We start from the raw sequence: 18758 nt of genomic DNA, 5'->3' as shown, positions 1-18758 counted from the left end.
GTCTGATTTTCTAGTATTTCTGTCACTTTGTATGTTCCATGTGTGACAGGGAATATAGTACCCATGTCATTTTTTCATTGTATTTTTGTATTTTTATTAGTATATTTAATAAAATTTGTATATATTAATCATTATTGATCGTGTTGCTACTTCTATATCGCTATGGGTTTATGACATGCAGGTCTGAAGAGATCATATATATTTTGCATGAGGACTACTATTGGTTATAAGTTTTTCCTTAATGTGAGTTTTCTGATGTGCGATAAGATTTGATTTCTCCGTAAAACATTTCCCACATATGGAACATGAAAAAGGCTTCTCCCCTGTGTGGGTTCTCTGATGGTTATCAAGATGCCTTTTACGGTTAAAACACTTCCCACATTCTGAACATGAAAAAGGCTTCTCCCCTGTATGAGTTCTCTGATGTGCGATAAGATTGGACTTATCTGTAAAACATTTCCCACATTCTGAACATGAAAAAAGCTTCTCCCCAGTGTGAGTTCTCTGATGTGCGATAAGATTTGCTTTACTTGTAAAACATTTCCCACATTCTGAACATGAAAATGGCTTCTCCCCTGTGTGAGTACGCTGATGTGTAAGAAGAGTTGATTTCCTTGCAAAATATTTCCCACATTCTGAACATGAAAATGACTTCACCCCTGTGTGAGTACGCTGATGTGTAAGAAGAGTTGATTTCTCTGTAAAACATTTCCCACATTCTGAACAAGGAAATGGCTTCTCCCCAGTATGAGTTCGCTGATGTGTAACAAGAGTTGATTTCTCTGTAAAACATTTCCCACATTCTGAACATGAAAAAGGCTTCTCCCCTCTGTGGGCTCTCTGATGTTTATAAAGATGCTCTTTCCGGTTAAAACATTTCCCACATTCTGAACATGAAAAAGGCTTTTCTTGTCTGTGGGTTCTCTGGTGGCTATCAAGATTTGTTTTCCATTTAAAACATTTCCCACATTCTGAGCATGAAAAAGGCTTCTCCCCTGTGTGGGTTCTTAGGTGCATAACAACATCTGATTTCTGGTTAAAACGTTTGCCACATTCTAAACATGAAAAAGGCTTCTCCCCTGTGTGAGTTCTTTGATGTTTGATCAGACTTGATTTCTCTGTAAAACATTTCCCACATTCTGAACACGAAAAAGGCTTTTCCTCTGTGTGAGTTCTTTGATGTCTGATAAAACTTGATTTCCTTGTAAAATATTTCCCACATTCTGAACATGAATATGTCTTCTCCCCTGTATGAGTTCGCTGATGTATAACAAGAGTTGATTTCCTTGTAAAACATTTCTCACATTCTGAACATGGAAATGGCTTCTTCCCTGTATGAGTTCGCTGATGTGTAACAAGAGTTGATTTCTCTGTAAAACATTTCCCACATTCTGAACATGAAAAAGGCTTCTCCCCTCTGTGGGCTCTCTGATGTTTATAAAGATGCTCTTTCCGGTTAAAACATTTCCCACATTCTGAACATGAAAAAGGCTTTTCTTGTCTGTGGGTTCTCTGGTGGCTATCAAGATTTGTTTTCCATTTAAAACATTTCCCACATTCTGAGCATGAAAAAGGCTTCTCCCCTGTGTGGGTTCTTAGGTGCATAACAACATCTGATTTCTGGTTAAAACGTTTGCCACATTCTGAACACGAAAAAGGCTTTTCCTCTGTGTGAGTTCTTTGATGTCTGATAAAACTTGATTTCCTTGTAAAACATTTCCCACATTCTGAACATGAATATGTCTTCTCCCCTGTATGAGTTCGCTGATGTATAACAAGAGTTGATTTCCTTGTAAAACATTTCTCACATTCTGAACATGGAAATGGCTTCTTCCCTGTGTAAATTCTCTGATGACTAACAAGATTTGATATCCAGTTAAAACATTTCCCACATTTGGAACAAGAAAATCTATTCTCTGCCATGTGAACGTTTTTTTCATGTTTAAAAAAAGTTTTTTCGAGGGGAAAACTATTTCCACATTCTGAACATGAAAATCGCTCCTTTTCTTTAGGAGCAATTTGTTTTTTAATGATTATTTTGCAACTTTGATTTTTCTTAATAGTCAGTAATGAATCAGAAGACAGGACCTGTTTCAAAGCATCAGATGAGAGATCTTTGCTGTGAAGGGATGATGGTATATCTGGAGTAATGGCAGTCACTTCAATAGTATCCTGTGGGATTTCAAGATCATCTGATTTAAAAATTGATGATGTCAACTGTCCCTCTGATCTCCTGGTAGTGTCATCTGCCAAGAATAAAACCAATTATTTTTTAATAAAATATCTATGAAATTTATGTTTTTGAACATTTCCACTTAAACTGTCTGTAAAAATGGCAAGTTATGTAAAACTATTGAATTATTCACCAATATAATGACAGTTCACAGTCTAATAGAAAACCTCATAGGATAAACCAGTGGAGTGTGGTGTTCCACTGTTCGTTCATTCTGCCTCCAAAATATATAATAAAAGCCACCAATGTTATGATGGTCAAAATAATACCAATAAAAAGGTCTACTCATCTCACAAAAAAACAGGTATTGTCAGATTCAAGAAAAGTTGTAAACTAATTTGTAAGGTCCATTTGTTTTCTATTATCTTTTGTGAAGAATTTCAACATTATCACCACATAAAGTGACAGTCATGACATAACTGTTGGGTGACCCGGGACCTCCTTCCCTGTCCCTAACACTAGGTGGCGCCCTAGCTCACCCTATTGCTCAGGATACTTTTAAAGGTGAAGATGCCGGGGCCTGCACCCTTGAGTTATCTCCTGAAGCAGCCCTTCGTCTGTTCTCTTCATCCATCCAGGGATCCGTGCACCAACCCGACAAACAAGGCAACAAGAACAAGGGTAACTTAAAATACCAGGCATAGAAATATTCACTCTCATACAACAAAGGCATGTATTATGGAGTGGAGGATGGGGAAAAAAAAAACAAAGTAAGGAATTATCACACTTACAAACCCACGCAACATTTACGGATAACTCCTCCAAAATCCTTCTCATATAACTGCCAAAACACCTCTCCTCCAAGCCATGCAGCATAAGCTAGCTCTGACAATGTGTTTCAATCAGGACCCAGATTATAAAAGGGATGAGTGGCTAGCCGAGGTCATTTGAGAGCTCAGACTCTCAAAGTTCCCAACATAGCAGATTAACCCCTGTTCTGCCAAAAGAAATTACCACCATTTAAAAACAAGTTGAAGTGTTTCTTTTCAGCGCAGGAGTAGGAGTAATCAGAAGCTGCGGTCTTCTAGCTCAGGAACAGGTCCAGTTTCAGACAACACAGGTTCCTGGAACAGGTTCTGATTCGGACAACATGGGTTTCAGAAATAGTTTCAAGTTCAGACAATACAGGACTCAAGGACAGGGACCTGGCAACATACTAGTTGCACACACACACTAAGTAGGTAAACTATAGGGGTTGTTCCGGCACCTACCTACCGGGGAGGGTGCTAGGGTGCTTTATACATCTGATTCCTCCCAGCTATAGGCTGGAGGATTTCCAAATTGCGCACTGCCCCTTTGAGAATTGGGGAGTGCATACACTAGGTGCAAAGCCAGGAGACATGTGCGGCATGTGCAGGCCCAGAGAAGCAGAAAGCCACAGATGGGAACAAATGCAGCACCGAGCGGCTGGGGCACTGAGTATGTCAGCGTCCCTGCCAGGATGAGGGAGAGCGATCACGCAGTTAAGCAGGCATTGGCTGCTGGTTTCACCTCTCACATTCTTCAAGGCCAGGACGCTGCTTACCACCAAGACTTCCTTACAGCAGACTGATGGTGCCGTCAGCATGGATTTGGATTTCTGGATCACGGAGTGAATTTTCTATACGATGACTACTTGCTAGAGATGGGGTGCACCTTACAAAGACTGGAAAACATGTATTTGGAAGTCGCCTTGCTACACTCATCAGGAGAGCTTTAAACTAGAACAATGTGGGAAGGGAAGCAAAAGGCCATACACCCGACAATTGCTATTGAGGATTCTGCTATTAGAAGTGGGAGGAAAGAACAAAGACAAAAGAATCTAAATAGTAAAAATATTGGAGAAAGAGAAACCAATCACAAACTAAAATGTTTCTATACTAATGCACAAAGCATGGGCAACAAACAAGGAGAATTGGAACTATTAACGCAGGAAAAGAAATATGATGTCATTGGAATCACTGAAACTTGGTGGGACAATACACATGATTGGAATACAAGGCTAGAAGGATACAACTTATTTGCAAGAAACAGACTTGATAAACGAGGAGGGGGTGTCGCATTGTATGTTAGAAACGCGTATATCTGCACAGAGATTGAAGCTTCAGAGACTGGGAGTTCTGTGGAAACTGTTTGGGTAAGAATCCAAGGACGGAACAATGGAAAGGACACCATTGTAGGCATTTACTACAGGCCGCCTGTGCAAGCTGAAGATATGGATGAACTCTTTATGCATCAAATGGCCAAGTTCTCCAAAAAATATAACATAGTGGTCATGGGAGATTTCAACTATTCAGACATTTGTTGGGAATCTATATCAGGCAAAATTAACAGATCAAGGAAATTCTTATCCTCTCTTGCTGACAACTTTATCTTCCAAAAGGTAGGGGAGAAAACAAGGGGAACTGCTACCTTGGATCTAATCCTTATAAACAGGGAGGAAATGGTTGTGAGGAGGTAAAAGTGGCTGGGACCCTAGGAGGTAGCGACCATGCTATTTTAGAATTTTGGATAACTAGAGGAGGAAGACCTGTGAAGACTCAGACGTCAAGGTTAGATTTCAGAAAGGCAGATTTTAAGGGACTCCGAAAGAGAATTGGAGGGATCCAATGGCTGGATATCCTTAAGGATAAAAATGTCCAGGAAGGATGGGAAATCTTGAAAAATGAAATTCTCAAAGCACAATTGTTAACAATTTCGAAAAGAGGGAAGAATAGGAAGCATTTAAGGAAACCAGGATGGATGAACACAGAACTTAAGCACATGCTAAAAAGGAAGAAAGAAATGTTTATAAAATGGAAAGAGGGAGGCATATCTAAAGAAGAATATAATGCTGTCTGCAGAACCTGCAGGGCACGAATCAGATTAGCTAAAGCTGACAATGAATTGAGGCTTGCAAGAGACATCAATAGCAATAAGAAAGGATTTTGGGGATATGTCAAAAGTAAAAGAAAAGTCAACGATACTATAGGATTTTTACAGGATGAAAATGATGAAGTGGTAAGCCAGGATGTTGAGAAGGCCAAACTTTTAAATTCCTATTTTGCATCTGTTTTCTCTAAGAAAGGAAATGTAACATCAACTGTTCTTCACTGTCCTATTAAGGGAATAGAAGAATCCAGGATATCTATAAACAGAAAGTTAGTGAGGAAACACTTAACTAACCTAAATTAATTCACGTCTCCAGGTCCAGATGAATTACACCCCAGAGTACTGAAGGAGATAGCAGAAGAAATTTTTGAACCCCTCTCCATAATCGTTGAAAATTCTTGGAGAACAGGAGAAGTCCCAGAAGACTGGAGAAGAGCAAATGTTGTTCCTGTCTTCAGAAAGGGGAAGAAGGTGGACCCAGGCAACTATAGGCCGGTGAGTCTGACTTCTATATCAGGTAAGATCTTTGAACAAATTATTAAATAACATGTATGTAAGTACCTAGATAAGAATGAAGTGATTTAACGGAGTCAGCATGGTTTTGTTACTAATAAGTCATGTCAGACTAACTTAATTTCCTTCTATGACAGAATCACTGTTTGGGTGGATCAGTGAAATGCTGTAGATATAGTATATCTTGACTTCAGCAAAGCATTTGACAAAGTATCTCACACAATCCTTATTGAAAAAACGACTAAGTATGGAATGGACAAGGCAACTGTTAGGTGGATTCATGACTGGCTTAGTGATCGGACCCAAAGAGTGGTCGTAAATGGCTGCACATCCAGTTGGAAGAATGTCTCAAGTGGGGTACCACAGGGCTCTGTCCTGGGCCCTGTATTGTTCAACATCTTTATCAACGAATTAGATGAAGGAATTGAGGGTAAACTGATTAAATTTGCTGATGACACAAAGCTGAGAGGGATAGCTAATACTAGAGAAGAGAGAGGATTCAAAAAGATATAAATAAACTGGAGCAGTGGGCAGCAACTAACAGTATGGTTTTTAACAGGGAAAAATGCAAAGTACTACATCTAGGCCTTAAAAATGAAAAAACGCATATACAGAATGGAAGGAATAGGGCTAAGCAACAGCACATGTGAAAAAGACTTGGGTATACTAATAGATCACAGACTGAATATGAGTCAACAGTGTGATGCAGCAGCAAAAAAGGCAAATGCAATTTTAGGATGTATTAACAGAAGCATACAGTCTAGATCACGTGAAGTCATTATTGCCCTCTACTCCTCTTTGGTCAGACCTCATCTGGAATACTGTGTCCAGTTTTGGGCGCCACATTTTAAAAAAAACATCAACAAACTGGAGCAAGTTCATAAAAGATCGACCAGAATGGTGACCGGTCTGCAAACCCTGTCTTATGAGGAAAGGTTGCAGGATTTGGGAATGTTTAGCTTGCAAAAGAGAAGACTGAGAGGAGACTTAATAGCTGTCTACAAATATCTCAAGGGCGGTCACATTGTAGATGGATCATCTTTATTCTCATTTGCACAAGGAAAGACTAGAAGCAATGGGATGAAACTGAATGTGAGGAGACACAGATTAGATATTAGAAAAAACTTTTTGACAGTTGGAGTGATCAATGAGTGGAACAGACTGCCACGAGAGGTGGTGAGTTCTCCTTCAATAGAAGTCTTCAAACAGAGGCTGGACAGACATCTGTCTGGGATGATTTAGCGAATCCTGCTTTGAGCAGGGGGTTGGACCAGATGGCCCAGGAGGTCCCTTCCAACTCTACGATTCTATGATAAGCAGGCATAGTACCAGGATCATTGAATTGCAAAGTGTCTCCCTGCCCAGCATGACAAACCACTACGTTGGAAGGATTGAAGACAAGTTGGGGTTCTTCCTCCTGGTCGGTGGATAGGAAAGAGCTGAAAAGCACATCCACCTTGATGTTATTGTCAGCCGGCCAATTGATAATTGAAGAAACCCTCTCTGGGGACATCTTCAAACCAGTCTCCACAAAGATACATCCTCAAGGCGATGAGGATCCAGGGAGCAGGTCTATGGAACAATCACCGGGTTGGTGTGGAGGTAACGTCTCTGCTTTCTTCTCATCGGTGAAGTCAGCGCTCGACCAAGGAACAGACACTTCTCGTGAATTGACTGTTCCCAACGAAGGACCTCACCGAATCTCCGATGTAAAACTGGCTCATGAGTTCAAAGCTACGGAACACCCAAGAGAAGTGGATGAAATAGACCAGAAAGCACATAGAAGGCAATCTTTTCCAACTTGCTTAGTAACTGCTTGATCGACTTTGGATAGGACCATCAAAGAAGTCTGGAGGTGATGATTGGGAATATGATATGTGTGATGAATCACAAGGGGTAGATATTTGGGTAACCCATTGCTGCACCAAATTTTGATGAATCGCAGAGGGGATATACAGGGGTTGGACAAAATAATGGAAACACCTAACGTTTTGGCATCATAATCTTCGAACATGTTATAAACGTAAATCGTGACATATGGTAAGGTTTTGTAGTTGATTATTTGTGTTATGTGATATGTGTATGTAAATTAATTGTTTGTTTTGCAGAATTGTAAGAACATTTATGAGAACCTGATACCAATGGCAGACCTCTCGGATTTTCAAAGATGCCAAATTGTTGGTGCTCGTATGGCAGGCGCTAGCGTAACAGAAAGTGCCCGAATGCTTCGTGTGTCAAGAGGTACTGTCTCCAAAGTAATGACTGCGTTTGAAAGAGAAGGAAAAACGTCTGCAGCAAAGCACAGGTCCGGCCGAAAGTCAAAGTTGACTGAGAGAGACTGTCGGACTCTAAAGCGAATTGTGAGAGGATCGCAAGACACACGGCTCCGAAAATCACTGCTGAGCTCAAGGAACACTTACAGAACCCAGTTTCCACGAAAAATGTTCATGGGGAGCTGCACAAATCTGGATTCCACGGAAGAGCTGCAATTAGAAACCTGCTGCTCTCAATGACAAATGTTTCCAAGGGTTTAGAGTGTTGTAGAAACCTCCAGAATAGGTCCCTCGAGCAGTGGAAACATGTGATATTCTCAGACGAATCATCGTTTACCCTATTTCCGACCTCCAGCCGAGTGTACGTTTGGAGACAGCCGAACAAAGCATTCCATCCAGTCTGCCTTCTCCAAACCGTAAAACATGGCGGAGGTTCTGTGATGATCTGGGGTGCCATTTCGTGGAGATCCGCTGGGCCAATGATATCCCTTCATGGAAGAATTAACAGCCACGATTATTTAGGCATTTTGGGCAACCAAATGCATCCTATGATTCAAGCACTGTTCCCGAAGGGGAACGGCATCTTTCAGGATAATAATACACCAATTCATACAGCTCGAATCGTTAAAGCATGGCACGAGGAACATTGTAATGAATTTGAGCATCTCATCTGGCTCCCCACAATCCCCAGACCTCAACATTATTGAGCATTTATGGCCGATTTTAGAGATTCAAGTTAGACGTCAATTTCCGCCACCATCGTCGCTCAAAGAACTGGAGGGTGTTTTAACTGAAGAATGGGCTACAATTCCTTTGGAAACAATTCACACCTTGTATGAATCCATACCTCGGAGAATTGAGGCTGTAATCGAGGCTAAAGGTGGACCTACACCATATTAAACTAACTTTTGTTGATGTTTCCAGGAGTTTCCATTATTTTGTCCAACCCCTGTATCTGTGTATCCCACCGCTGCCACCAATATGTCAGAAACCCGGGTTGTTTGATTGCCCCCCCCCCCCGGTTCTTCTCAGCAATGATTTACAATAAAATAAGATTGTGGTAAACATGGTATATGTGCAACCAAAACAGTTTAATTAGTACATGGCAAAATGATTTACCCAGGTCGCATATACGTTTTGGACTATAGTTTGGACAACTGCAATCTAAACAGATAAAGCAAAAAGAAAAGGCACACAGTCTAAAAAGTCCATAAAAAACTATATTTTATTAATAATTTATGTAACAGACAGGCACAAGGTGCATGGAAGGGGAGAGAGATATATAAGCAGGCGTGTACAGTGGCAAAAAAAAGGCCAAGTGTGCCACCTATGCAATCCAGGAAGTGCATCTCTATGTACCAATATAACAGTTAGTCAGTAACAAGGCTGGAGCAACAAATGGAGCAAAAAACTGTACATTAGTATCCACTCCCCACAATCTATAGTTATATAAGGCCAGTGCATATTAACATCAGTGGGGAACAGCAACACTCCATTAGTGGAAGAAATCAAAGAACAAGTGTTCTAGGAAAATCCAGCATTACAAGAGAATGACACATTACCTGGAGAAGGTGAAGGCAGCGCACAACGGCCTGACCCCGACGCACGTTTCGGAGCATACAGCTCCTTCCTCAGGGGGTGTGGCCACAGGCGCAAACAAAGGGTACACGCCTGCTTATATATCTCTCTCCCCTTCCATGCACATTGTGCCTGTCTGTTACATAAATTATTAATAAAATATCATTTTTTATGGACTTTTTAGACTGTGTGCCTTTTCTTTTTGCTTTATCAGCAATGATTTATGTATATCCCACTTTCCAATGTTTGGTTTAGACTTTGCAGCTCTCCAGCGCCACCCCTTATCGTCAGGCCAGTCAGGGAACTGCACCTAGGATAAGTAGTTGCCAGATGGGCCGCCTCACCTTGTACGGGCTAACGGAAGGCTGCAGTGAGGGAGATGACTAATCCCACTCCTAGGCGGGATCTACACTAATCAAACTCCGTCCGTCACTGCCAGGGTCTCCCCCTAAAGCCCAGAAGACACTCTACGCCACCTCCAGCTACTATTCCTATTATCAGTAATGGGTCAAGAGCCAACCCAATCAGTAGCGAATTTAGCCTCAGAGGACATGAAGATACGTTAGAGAGCAAGGAGAAATGAAGCTAGTAATTTTATATTTTACTCCAAAAAGTAGGAAGTGTTTACAAAAGGTATAAAAGGATATTATAAAGGGAGACAATTGAAATATGTACAAACGATTACAAAATAACAGGAGTTAAAAGGAGAGAAACACTTACATTTGCTTAAGTCATTTCATAGCAGACCATGCGGTGCGGGGGGAAGGGGCGATACATCACAGTGCATCACAGAGCCTCTCTGTATCAGGGTTCCAGGGCAAAGACCCTTGCAAAATGAGCCCCCCCTATCTTATACCCCCTGGTCGTGACATCACTGAAGGAGCTGAGTTATGGAAGCCCTCCTCTTTTCTAAGAGGGACTAACACGTACTGAAAACTCGTAAGTATCATATCTCGGGGAGGGAACCTCCTATGGCGATGAACAAAGTATCATCTTACTCAGCATGACATTGGCATTCATTTAAGTCCAAACCCGAAGTGCCTGTATGAACCAGTTAAGTAGGAAGCCATTTCTTGGATTCTGCTGAAGCTGGAGTCTAGAAAACTAAAAGGTGGGTAGCTCTATCGGAGCACATTCCAAATATGTAACTTTCATACTTAAAAGACCAACTGGAGTCAAGATATGCCCTCTTACACACGTCTTAAGCACATGGCTTCAGACAAAGGATTGTATTTGGATTCCCCCAGCACATTCTTGTGGGAGGGGGAGGAAGTATAGGATTACACACGCGGGCAGAGGGAGAGAGAAGGAGGTGGAAAGGGAGGTGGGTCGCAAGCCCACAGCGTGTGTCCTGCACAGACCTAATGGATGTAGCAGAGCTCAGTATGTGTGTGAATGGAAAGTTCTACAAGGGTACTTTGAATGTGAGCATTTTCGTAGTATCATTACAATATGGAACTACCACATACTACTGCAAGAAATTTCCCACCGAATTCGAGTAGAGGTAGGCAGTGTCAATGAACTAGTCTCCACATGATACAGATACAGTACAGTCATAGTCAACAGTTTAGAGGTATTACTCTTACATAGCGTAGCCTCTCCTACAGGTTCTAGGCTTTGGAGTTTTTCAGACTTCTCAGGACAAAAACTAATGAAATGTTCAGCACTACCACAGAAGTAGCACAATCCCTTGGCACAACGGTGTTCTGGCTGCTGCTCTGCAATCCTAACACTGTCAAACTGCATAAGTTCAGAGAACATAGCTGTTTTAGAAGGCTGGGGAACTATCTCTGAAAGGACGGAGCGAAACGCAACAGTTTCCTCTCACGCGTCACCTCTCTGGTCTGAATCTGGAGCCTGAGGTCGATCAGGATTGCCAAGGAAATCAGATCATCTATAGTAGCAGTAATGTCTCATCCAGATAATTGTACCTTAATCCTTCTGGACAAACCCTCCTAGAAGGCAACTACCAATGCTTCATTGTTCCAAACAAGTTGGGAAGACAGGAAGCGGAACAAGACAGCATAGTGGCATACAGACAGAACTCCCTGATGCAGTCTGAGAAGGGAAGTTGCAGCAGAAGATACACAACCCGACACATTGAATACCTTACCGATGGCCATCAGGAAGGTCTGCAGATCCAATGTCACAAAGTCCCCTCTCTTCCACAAGATGCTGAGCCACACTAAGGGGTCTCCTGCTAGGTGGAACATTAGGAATTCCACTTTAGCATGATCAGAGGGAAACTGACAGGAAAGTAGTTCATAGTGCAGCATGCACTGGTTTAGAAACCGATGGCACTGCTTAGGAGCCCCGTCGTAACATGGTGGAACAGAAAGGTGAGGATTAGCTCCAGGTGCATAAATCATGGCCATAGATGCTGCACTTTGAGATGGGGTGGATGAAGAAGCCAACGTCAGGACTTCCAAATGGGTATTCATTGTCCACAGAGAGGACAGAGTCTTTTCCTGCTGATCTTGCTGGGGAACATTTCTTGGTATAACTGAAAAGAGGCTTTGGGATTAGCAGGGTCCATGTCCTGAACAAACTGTTACACACATGAATCGTGAACCCGAGCTGAGCTTACCCAGGAGGAGCAAGGCTAAAGCAGCTACCTGGTTTTCACTAGAGCTCCTAATGGTAGAGTTATCCAAATGAAATGAAAAAAGTGGCACTCACCGGAATGAAATCCAAATTTTATTAGTCAAAAGATGTTAAAACATCCTAGGCAGGCGGGGGCTGAAAAGTGTGGAGCGGACGGCCGTTTCGCGCTGTATTGCGCTTCTATGGGCGACCCGTAGAAGTGCAATACAGTGCGAAACAGCCGTCGTCTCCACACTTTTCAGCCCCCTGCCGGCCTAGGATGTTTTAACATCTTTTGACTAATAAAATTAGGACTTCATTCCGGTGAGTGTCACTTTTTTTCATTTCATTTGGATGATTCATCTGGCCTTGGTGTGCACCTGAAGGACGAAAGGTTTTATGCCTGCGGTATTCCTGCTTAACAGACGGCATTGGCTGTTATGTACTTTCGGTGGTGCTCATCATTTTCTACTATTTTCTACTATTTTCTCATGGTGGAGTTAGGCTTGCACTGCAGGTAGCCATCAGGTATCACTCTTGGGCAGTCCACGATACTGCAGTAGTTGACCTCAAAGGTCAGAATCTCAGTAATGGACACAGACTCAGGGGTCTCTAGCAGGACAGGATTTGGATACTGGTAAACTAGATATCGGAGCTGGTATAACCGGTACTGATTCTGGATCACCAGACAGGACAGACACTGATCCTTGTTCACATAGTGTGGATTCTGGAAAACTAGCCAGGAAGGACAGTGGTGGTAATTCGGACAATATGGGACACAAGGACAAGAACCTGGCAACAGACTAGTTCCACAAACACTAAGTAGGTAAACTACAGGAGGTCCTTAGGCATCTCCCTACTGGGGAGGGTGTCTTATATACCGGATGCCTTACAATTATTTCCCCAGGGAGGGGAGTATGGTGGTGTTCCTGCCGGAAGAATGGAAAAGAACCACGCAGAGACGCCGGCATTGCTGCTACAAAGGCAAAATCTTTACCCTCCGTTTACTCTAAGCAACCAATCATAATATTTTTCTTCAAGTGATTTTCTAACATGTCAGCACATTCTACGTACGCTGTTATTTAGCTTTGTAGTTTACAGATCTGGGCAGGTAACAGTCAGTGTCTCCTAATCCCAGGGGATGGGTGGCTCCTCCAGGATTTAAGTTCTATAGAAAAGAGCTTTCAATTCCCAAAGTCATTTGAACAGGTGGAGGAGAATGTTGTGGTCTAGAGGCAAAATGTTGATAGCACGATTTGGAAACGACCAGAGTACACAACAGATATAAAAATCCTAAAAAAAACAAGGACGTTTTTACCAAAAATTATTCAAATATTTTATTTCAATTTGTGTACGGCATTAGTGCAACAAAGGTATAGATAGGGACAACAATACAATTAAAAGCCGCACAAAAATTCATGATATAGTGTAAACATGGTATATATTGCACAAAAAGAGGGTTACAAATGGGCATAAAAAGGGAATATTCCAAGTACTATAAAAGCCAAATGCCAATCAAAGATATAGGGAGCAACACAATGCTTCCCAGCATAGTGACTATCATTTATGTAAAGTGCATGTGCAAAAAGTGACTGATGCAAAAAAGGCATAAAGTGCTCAATAAATACAATTGTTGCCCAATTATAGAAGTCCAGACATGTGCTAATGGAGGGTTAAATAACTATACCTGAAAGCGGCAGGCACCCCGATGCGCATTTCGCACTGAGCTTTATCCAGGGGAGGTGTATATAAGTGATAGTCACTATGCATTGGGTGGCTCCCTATATCTTTGATTGGCATTTGGCTTTTATAGTACTTGGAATATTCCCTTTTTATGCCCATTTGTAACCCTCTTTTTGTGCAATATATAACATGTTTACACTATATCATTAATTTTTGTGCGGCTTTTAATTATATTGTTGTCCCTACCTTAACTTTTGTTGCACTAATGCCTTATATAAATTGAAGTAAAATATTTGAATAATTTTTGGCAAAAACTTCCTTGTTTTTTTCGGATTTTTGTATTGCTTTTGGGAGTACCAACCAGTAGGCATAGATAAACTATCTGATTTAGGCTGTGTGCACACGCTGCGGATTTTGCTGCGGTTCCGCAGCGGTTTTGGCCGCTGCGGACCCGCAGCAGTTTTTGCTGCGATGTACAGTACCATGATTCCCTATGGGAATCAAAAACCGCAATGCAGACGGTGCCGAATTTTCCGCGCGGATTATCTGCGGTTTTCAATCCGCAGAAAGAATTGACATGTCAATTCTTTCTGCGGATTCCCCTGCGGTTTGCCATCTCCTCCATTGAGGAGATGAAAAACCGCAGGGCAAAACCGCAGAGCAATCCGCAGGTAAAACCGCAGGTACTTCGACCTGCGGTTTCACCTGCGGATTTTACAAAATCCGCGCGGATGAATCCGCACCTAATCCGCAGCGTGTGCACACAGCCTTACACCATCAATATAGCAACTACAGCCGGTGACTGAGAAGAATCTGTGACTTCTCTGCATTTAGTGGTTACTACTCACCTGGGTAGTCATATGTGGGAATCTCCTCTTTACACCGCTCGTCACCCCTCACATATGTCTCTGTAGTATCAATATGGGTCAGATCTTCACCCTGAAACAAATACTGTAAAAGTCACAGACAGATGGAGAAGTCCCATCTATGATCAGCTCTAATCCTGCCATCTCCACCGCTCTCATTACACAAGTATAAAACATATAATACTGGTGAATAAAACAAGACTGAGCACAAGACCTTCACAGCCGTCTACACATCATAGGGGAGATCTCATGGCACCTTCTCTCCATCTACCTGATGATCCTGAGGAACATTGGGATCTTCTTGTTTACAGTTCTGTGGAAGAAGAGGACGGGGACATCTCTCTGGTGTTGTCCTCTTACTGGATAGATCTGGAGGAAACACATACATGGACTGAATTCATTCTTTACAATTATTGGCCGTGTGTATTTAGCCCTGTCTATTACCTGGTGATGTGAGGGGCTGGGGAACCTCCATCATGACGTCCTGGTACAGATCTTTGTGTCCTTCTAAATACTCCCACTCCTCCATGGAGAAATAGATGGCAACATCCTGACACCTTATAGGAACCTGACACATACAATGATACCGTCATCCCCCCGATCCCTTCATAGCGTTACTGTATAATGTCCCAGCATTCCCAGCAGTGTCACCTCTCCAGTCAGCAGCTCAATCATCTTGTAGGTGAATTCTATGATCTTTCGGAAGTCGATATCCTTATGTAAATGAGGTGGAGGTCTTGTGATTGGGCTCAGGGGTCTTCCCCATCCCTCAGACACAGGGTCCTGACAGCGGTCACTAGAGGTCTTCTTCACTACTGTGTAATCCTGGTTATGGAGAGACACATTAATAAATCTCACTACAGACATTTCCAGAGTCCTCACCTCTCCAGTTCTGTCCATCTGTTATTCCCATAGATAAGAATGATGTAATGTGACGTCATCAGAATCTCTCACCTCTCCAGTAAGCCGGAAGAGGATCTCTAGGGTGAGGTGCAATATCCTCTCCGCCATCTTGTCTCTGTCCATATCCATCCTTGATGGGTAAATCAGGAAAATTCTCTTTTGTAGAAGATCTTCACTGAGAGGATCCGATATTGTAGAGATCTGAATGAGAAGAAGATGAGCCGATGTAACATCATAAAAATCCTGTGTAATAATACAATTACTGGAGATAATAAGGGAAACATATGAGGAGATTTATTATTTTACAGTATTTAGTTTTCTTCTTTACATCTACTAATAAAACCTATATATTTAGGCCACAGACAACAAGCAGTTTCTTCCTCGGAGTCGGCAGCTGAATACGTTTCTCAGACTCATCTTCCATAACGCTAATTCTCGTCTCATTTACCGACACTGGAATCGGCATTAGCAATACTGCAGGAGATATTCATTACACGGGACAGGAGAAATAACTACTTCATGATGAGGACGACATCTTCATCTTCTACTACGGCTCTAGATACATATTTGTCCAGAGTCGGTGCCTGACTCCATCCCCACCGGCCGTCTATATGAAGGTTTCCCGTCTTCCCCGCATTGTAATCTTCTATCACGTTAGATCTCAGCTCTGATTCACACACAGAAGTTTGGGGCTTTTATAAAAGATTGTTTGTAAGATCAACAAGACAGGAGTCATGTGATGCCAAATTCTCCATGTACAGTATTTTCTTTTCCCTGGTTATGATAGGCTTTTTTTTTTAGCATTTTTGCTTTGGTTTTGGTATATTATATGAAACAAAAATATAAAATAAAATTGGGTTTAGCGGTACTAGGGGAACATTACACTGTGTGGGGGGCCAATAAAGGAGCACTGTACTATGAGAGTAAAACAGGTTCCCTTGGCTCGTACCCATCAGCGTAAAAGGAACATAACCATGATTCTTGAAAAGTGGCAACTAAATGCCAAAAGAGTCTCTGTTCTGAAGTCAGGGCCAGTGTCCATTCACCATTGGGGATACCGGCACACTAAGGGGCTCAATGCCGATGCTCGTGAGTGGCCATCCACCCCACCCCGATTGCTGAGGGTCCTAGTACTTGCAATATTTACCTCTCTGTTTGTCCCCTTCAGTGGCTTCTTCTCTGAACAGTCACAGTGCAGAGAGCAGATAGACAGTGACGCTGAGAAGTCTGGAGCAGAGCAGCGGCCAGCGAGGAGAAAGAAGGATTTCATTATATTTTTAATATTTAGAGCAATATAAGGAGCATTATATGGGGCCCATTATATACGGAGCATTATACGGGGCCCGTTATATACGGAGCATTATACGGGGCCCATTATATATGGAGCATTATACGGGGCCCGTTATATATGGAGCATTATATATATATGGAGCGTTATATGGGGCCTGTTATATATGGCCCATTATACATGGAGCATTATGTTGCCCGTTATATGTAGCATTATATGGGGCTCATTATATATGGAGCATTATATGGGGCCCATTATATATGGAGCATTATATAGCTCTCGCAAAAATTAAGAGACCACTGCACAGTTTTATAAAAATCAGCTTCTCTACATGTCTGACAGCCATTCCATTCCAGTGTTAGTTGAATTACAACGAAAGTACACCTCATTCTACTTAATGTGCTTCTGATTAGGTGATCACCTGAACCAAATCTTATTTAACGAAGGAAAGTATAAAAACTCTGCTGTCGTGTTCACAATCCTCTTGCAATAGGACAACCTGGATGGCAAAACAAGTGCTAGTAATATCCTAAAAGTAATAGGAATGAAAAAATAACTTAACCATGCCAAAGGAGTAGAAAAGAAAATTCTTGATTAATTCTATTTTCCTCAGTCTTACCGGTAATTCGGTTTCTAGGAACCTTCCACAACAGCATAGGGAGGTTGCCTCTTTGCCCTGATGGGGGACAGGAAACACAGAGGTTAAAAGGCCCTCCCACCTCCCACTTGCCAGTGACATAACTGAAACCATAGCACCAGTTTACCTTCTGAATCCCAGATTTTTTATCCAGGAATATAGGGAGGGAGTTAGCGCTGTTGTGGAAGGTTCCTAGAAACTTACTTACCGGTAAAACTAATTCTATTTTCTCTAGTCACCTTCCACGACAGCATAGGGAGAAATACCAACTAATTCAGCACCAGGGTGGGACAACAGCCTGGAGAACTTTCCGGCCAAAGACTAGATCCCAATTGGACGATAAGTCCAATCTGTAGTGTTTGGAGAAAGTAGGTAGCGATGACCATGTCGCAGCCCTGCAGATCTGCTCTGCAGATGCGCCTGCTTTTTCTGCCCAGCAGACTGATGTGGACCTTGTTGAGTGGACCTTGACCCCTGCTGGGGGTGACTTATTTTGAGCGAGATATGCTTCTGCTATGGCTCTCTTGATCCAATTAGAGAGAGTGCTCTTTGCCACCTTTTTCCCCTTATTCTGACTGGACTAATGGATAAACAGATTCTGATCAACTCTCCAAGAGCTGTTTTGCTTTAAGTAATGTAGGACAACGCGCTGGACGTCGAGAGTGAGGAATTTCTCCTCCTTCGAGTTTGCTGGATTTTGGCAAAAGGATGGTAGGACGATTTCTTGGGAACAGTGGATATCAGAGACTACTTTCGGAAGAAAGGAAGGGTCAATACAAAGAAGTATTGAGTCATCTCTAATAAATAAGGCTCCCTTATTGATAGGGCTTGCAATTCTCCTACCCTTCTGGCCGTGGTTATAGCCACCAAGAAAGCCGTCTTGTATGCAAGGATTTGAGAAGAACAGGAGGACAAAACAAGGGTTCGAACAGTGGACCTGTGAGCCCCTGGAGCACTAGGTTAAGATCCCATGAGGGAACTACTGTGTCTTAGGGTTCATTCTGAGGGCCAATGTCATGAATCTTTTGATCCAGCGATGACCGGCTAGATCCTGGTCAAAAACCGAGCTCAGAGCAGAGACTTGAACCTTTAAAGTACTAGGTCTAATACCGATCTCTAGGCCCCTCTGTAGAAAATCCAGGATTTGTGAAATATTTGAGCAAAGAGGATCCGGTAGGTTAGGAAGACAAAAGGATGAAAATTTCTTCCAGACCTTATTGTAGATAGCATTGGTTACTGGCTTTCTGGATCTCTGTAGAGTAGCAAATACTGAGTCCGACAACCCTTTGGATCTCAGCACCTGGGCTTCAGTAACCAAGCAGCTACTTTCCTCTTCTGAGGATCCAAGTTA

General features: G+C 42.3%; 3 protein-coding genes across 4 annotated transcripts in view; 1 reads left to right on the top strand and 2 right to left on the bottom strand.

The window, feature by feature from the left end:
• LOC141094192 (uncharacterized) overlaps positions 1–18758 on the top strand; it is a 580189-nt gene that overhangs the window by 264568 nt on the left and 296863 nt on the right. The window lies entirely within an intron of this gene.
• The window catches only part of LOC141094286 (uncharacterized), a 1055204-nt gene that overhangs the window by 920508 nt on the left and 115938 nt on the right, over positions 1–18758 (bottom strand). The window lies entirely within an intron of this gene.
• LOC141094203 (uncharacterized) lies at positions 66–17005 on the bottom strand. The gene is made up of 7 exons (XM_073579982.1): positions 16630–17005; positions 15534–15683; positions 15231–15404; positions 15024–15147; positions 14851–14948; positions 14562–14652; positions 66–2246 (listed from the first exon to the last, which is right to left on the bottom strand). Exons 1-7 carry the CDS (start codon positions 16750–16752, stop codon positions 193–195), a joined length of 2814 nt encoding a protein of 937 aa, XP_073436083.1. The 5' UTR covers positions 16753–17005; the 3' UTR covers positions 66–192.

Source organism: Dendrobates tinctorius, unplaced genomic scaffold (assembly GCF_039654945.1).
Source record: "Dendrobates tinctorius isolate UK_male_01 unplaced genomic scaffold, ASM3965494v1 ptg000063l, whole genome shotgun sequence".
Lineage (NCBI taxonomy): Eukaryota > Metazoa > Chordata > Amphibia > Anura > Dendrobatidae > Dendrobates > Dendrobates tinctorius.
The sequence above is the reverse complement of the archived record's forward strand: the minus strand, read 5'-3'. Positions and strand labels throughout refer to the sequence as shown.

Coding starts and splice junctions, on each gene's coding strand:
- LOC141094203 (XM_073579982.1), bottom strand. CDS start 16,752: ATGAAATCCTTCTTTCTCCTCGCTGGCCGCTGCTCTGCTCCAGACTTC. Junction 15,405..15,533: donor TCTTCCGGCTTACTGGAGAG/GTGAGAGATTCT, acceptor CTCCATAACCAG/GATTACACAGTAGTGAAGAA. Junction 15,148..15,230: donor TTGAGCTGCTGACTGGAGAG/GTGACACTGCTG, acceptor TGTATGTGTCAG/GTTCCTATAAGGTGTCAGGA.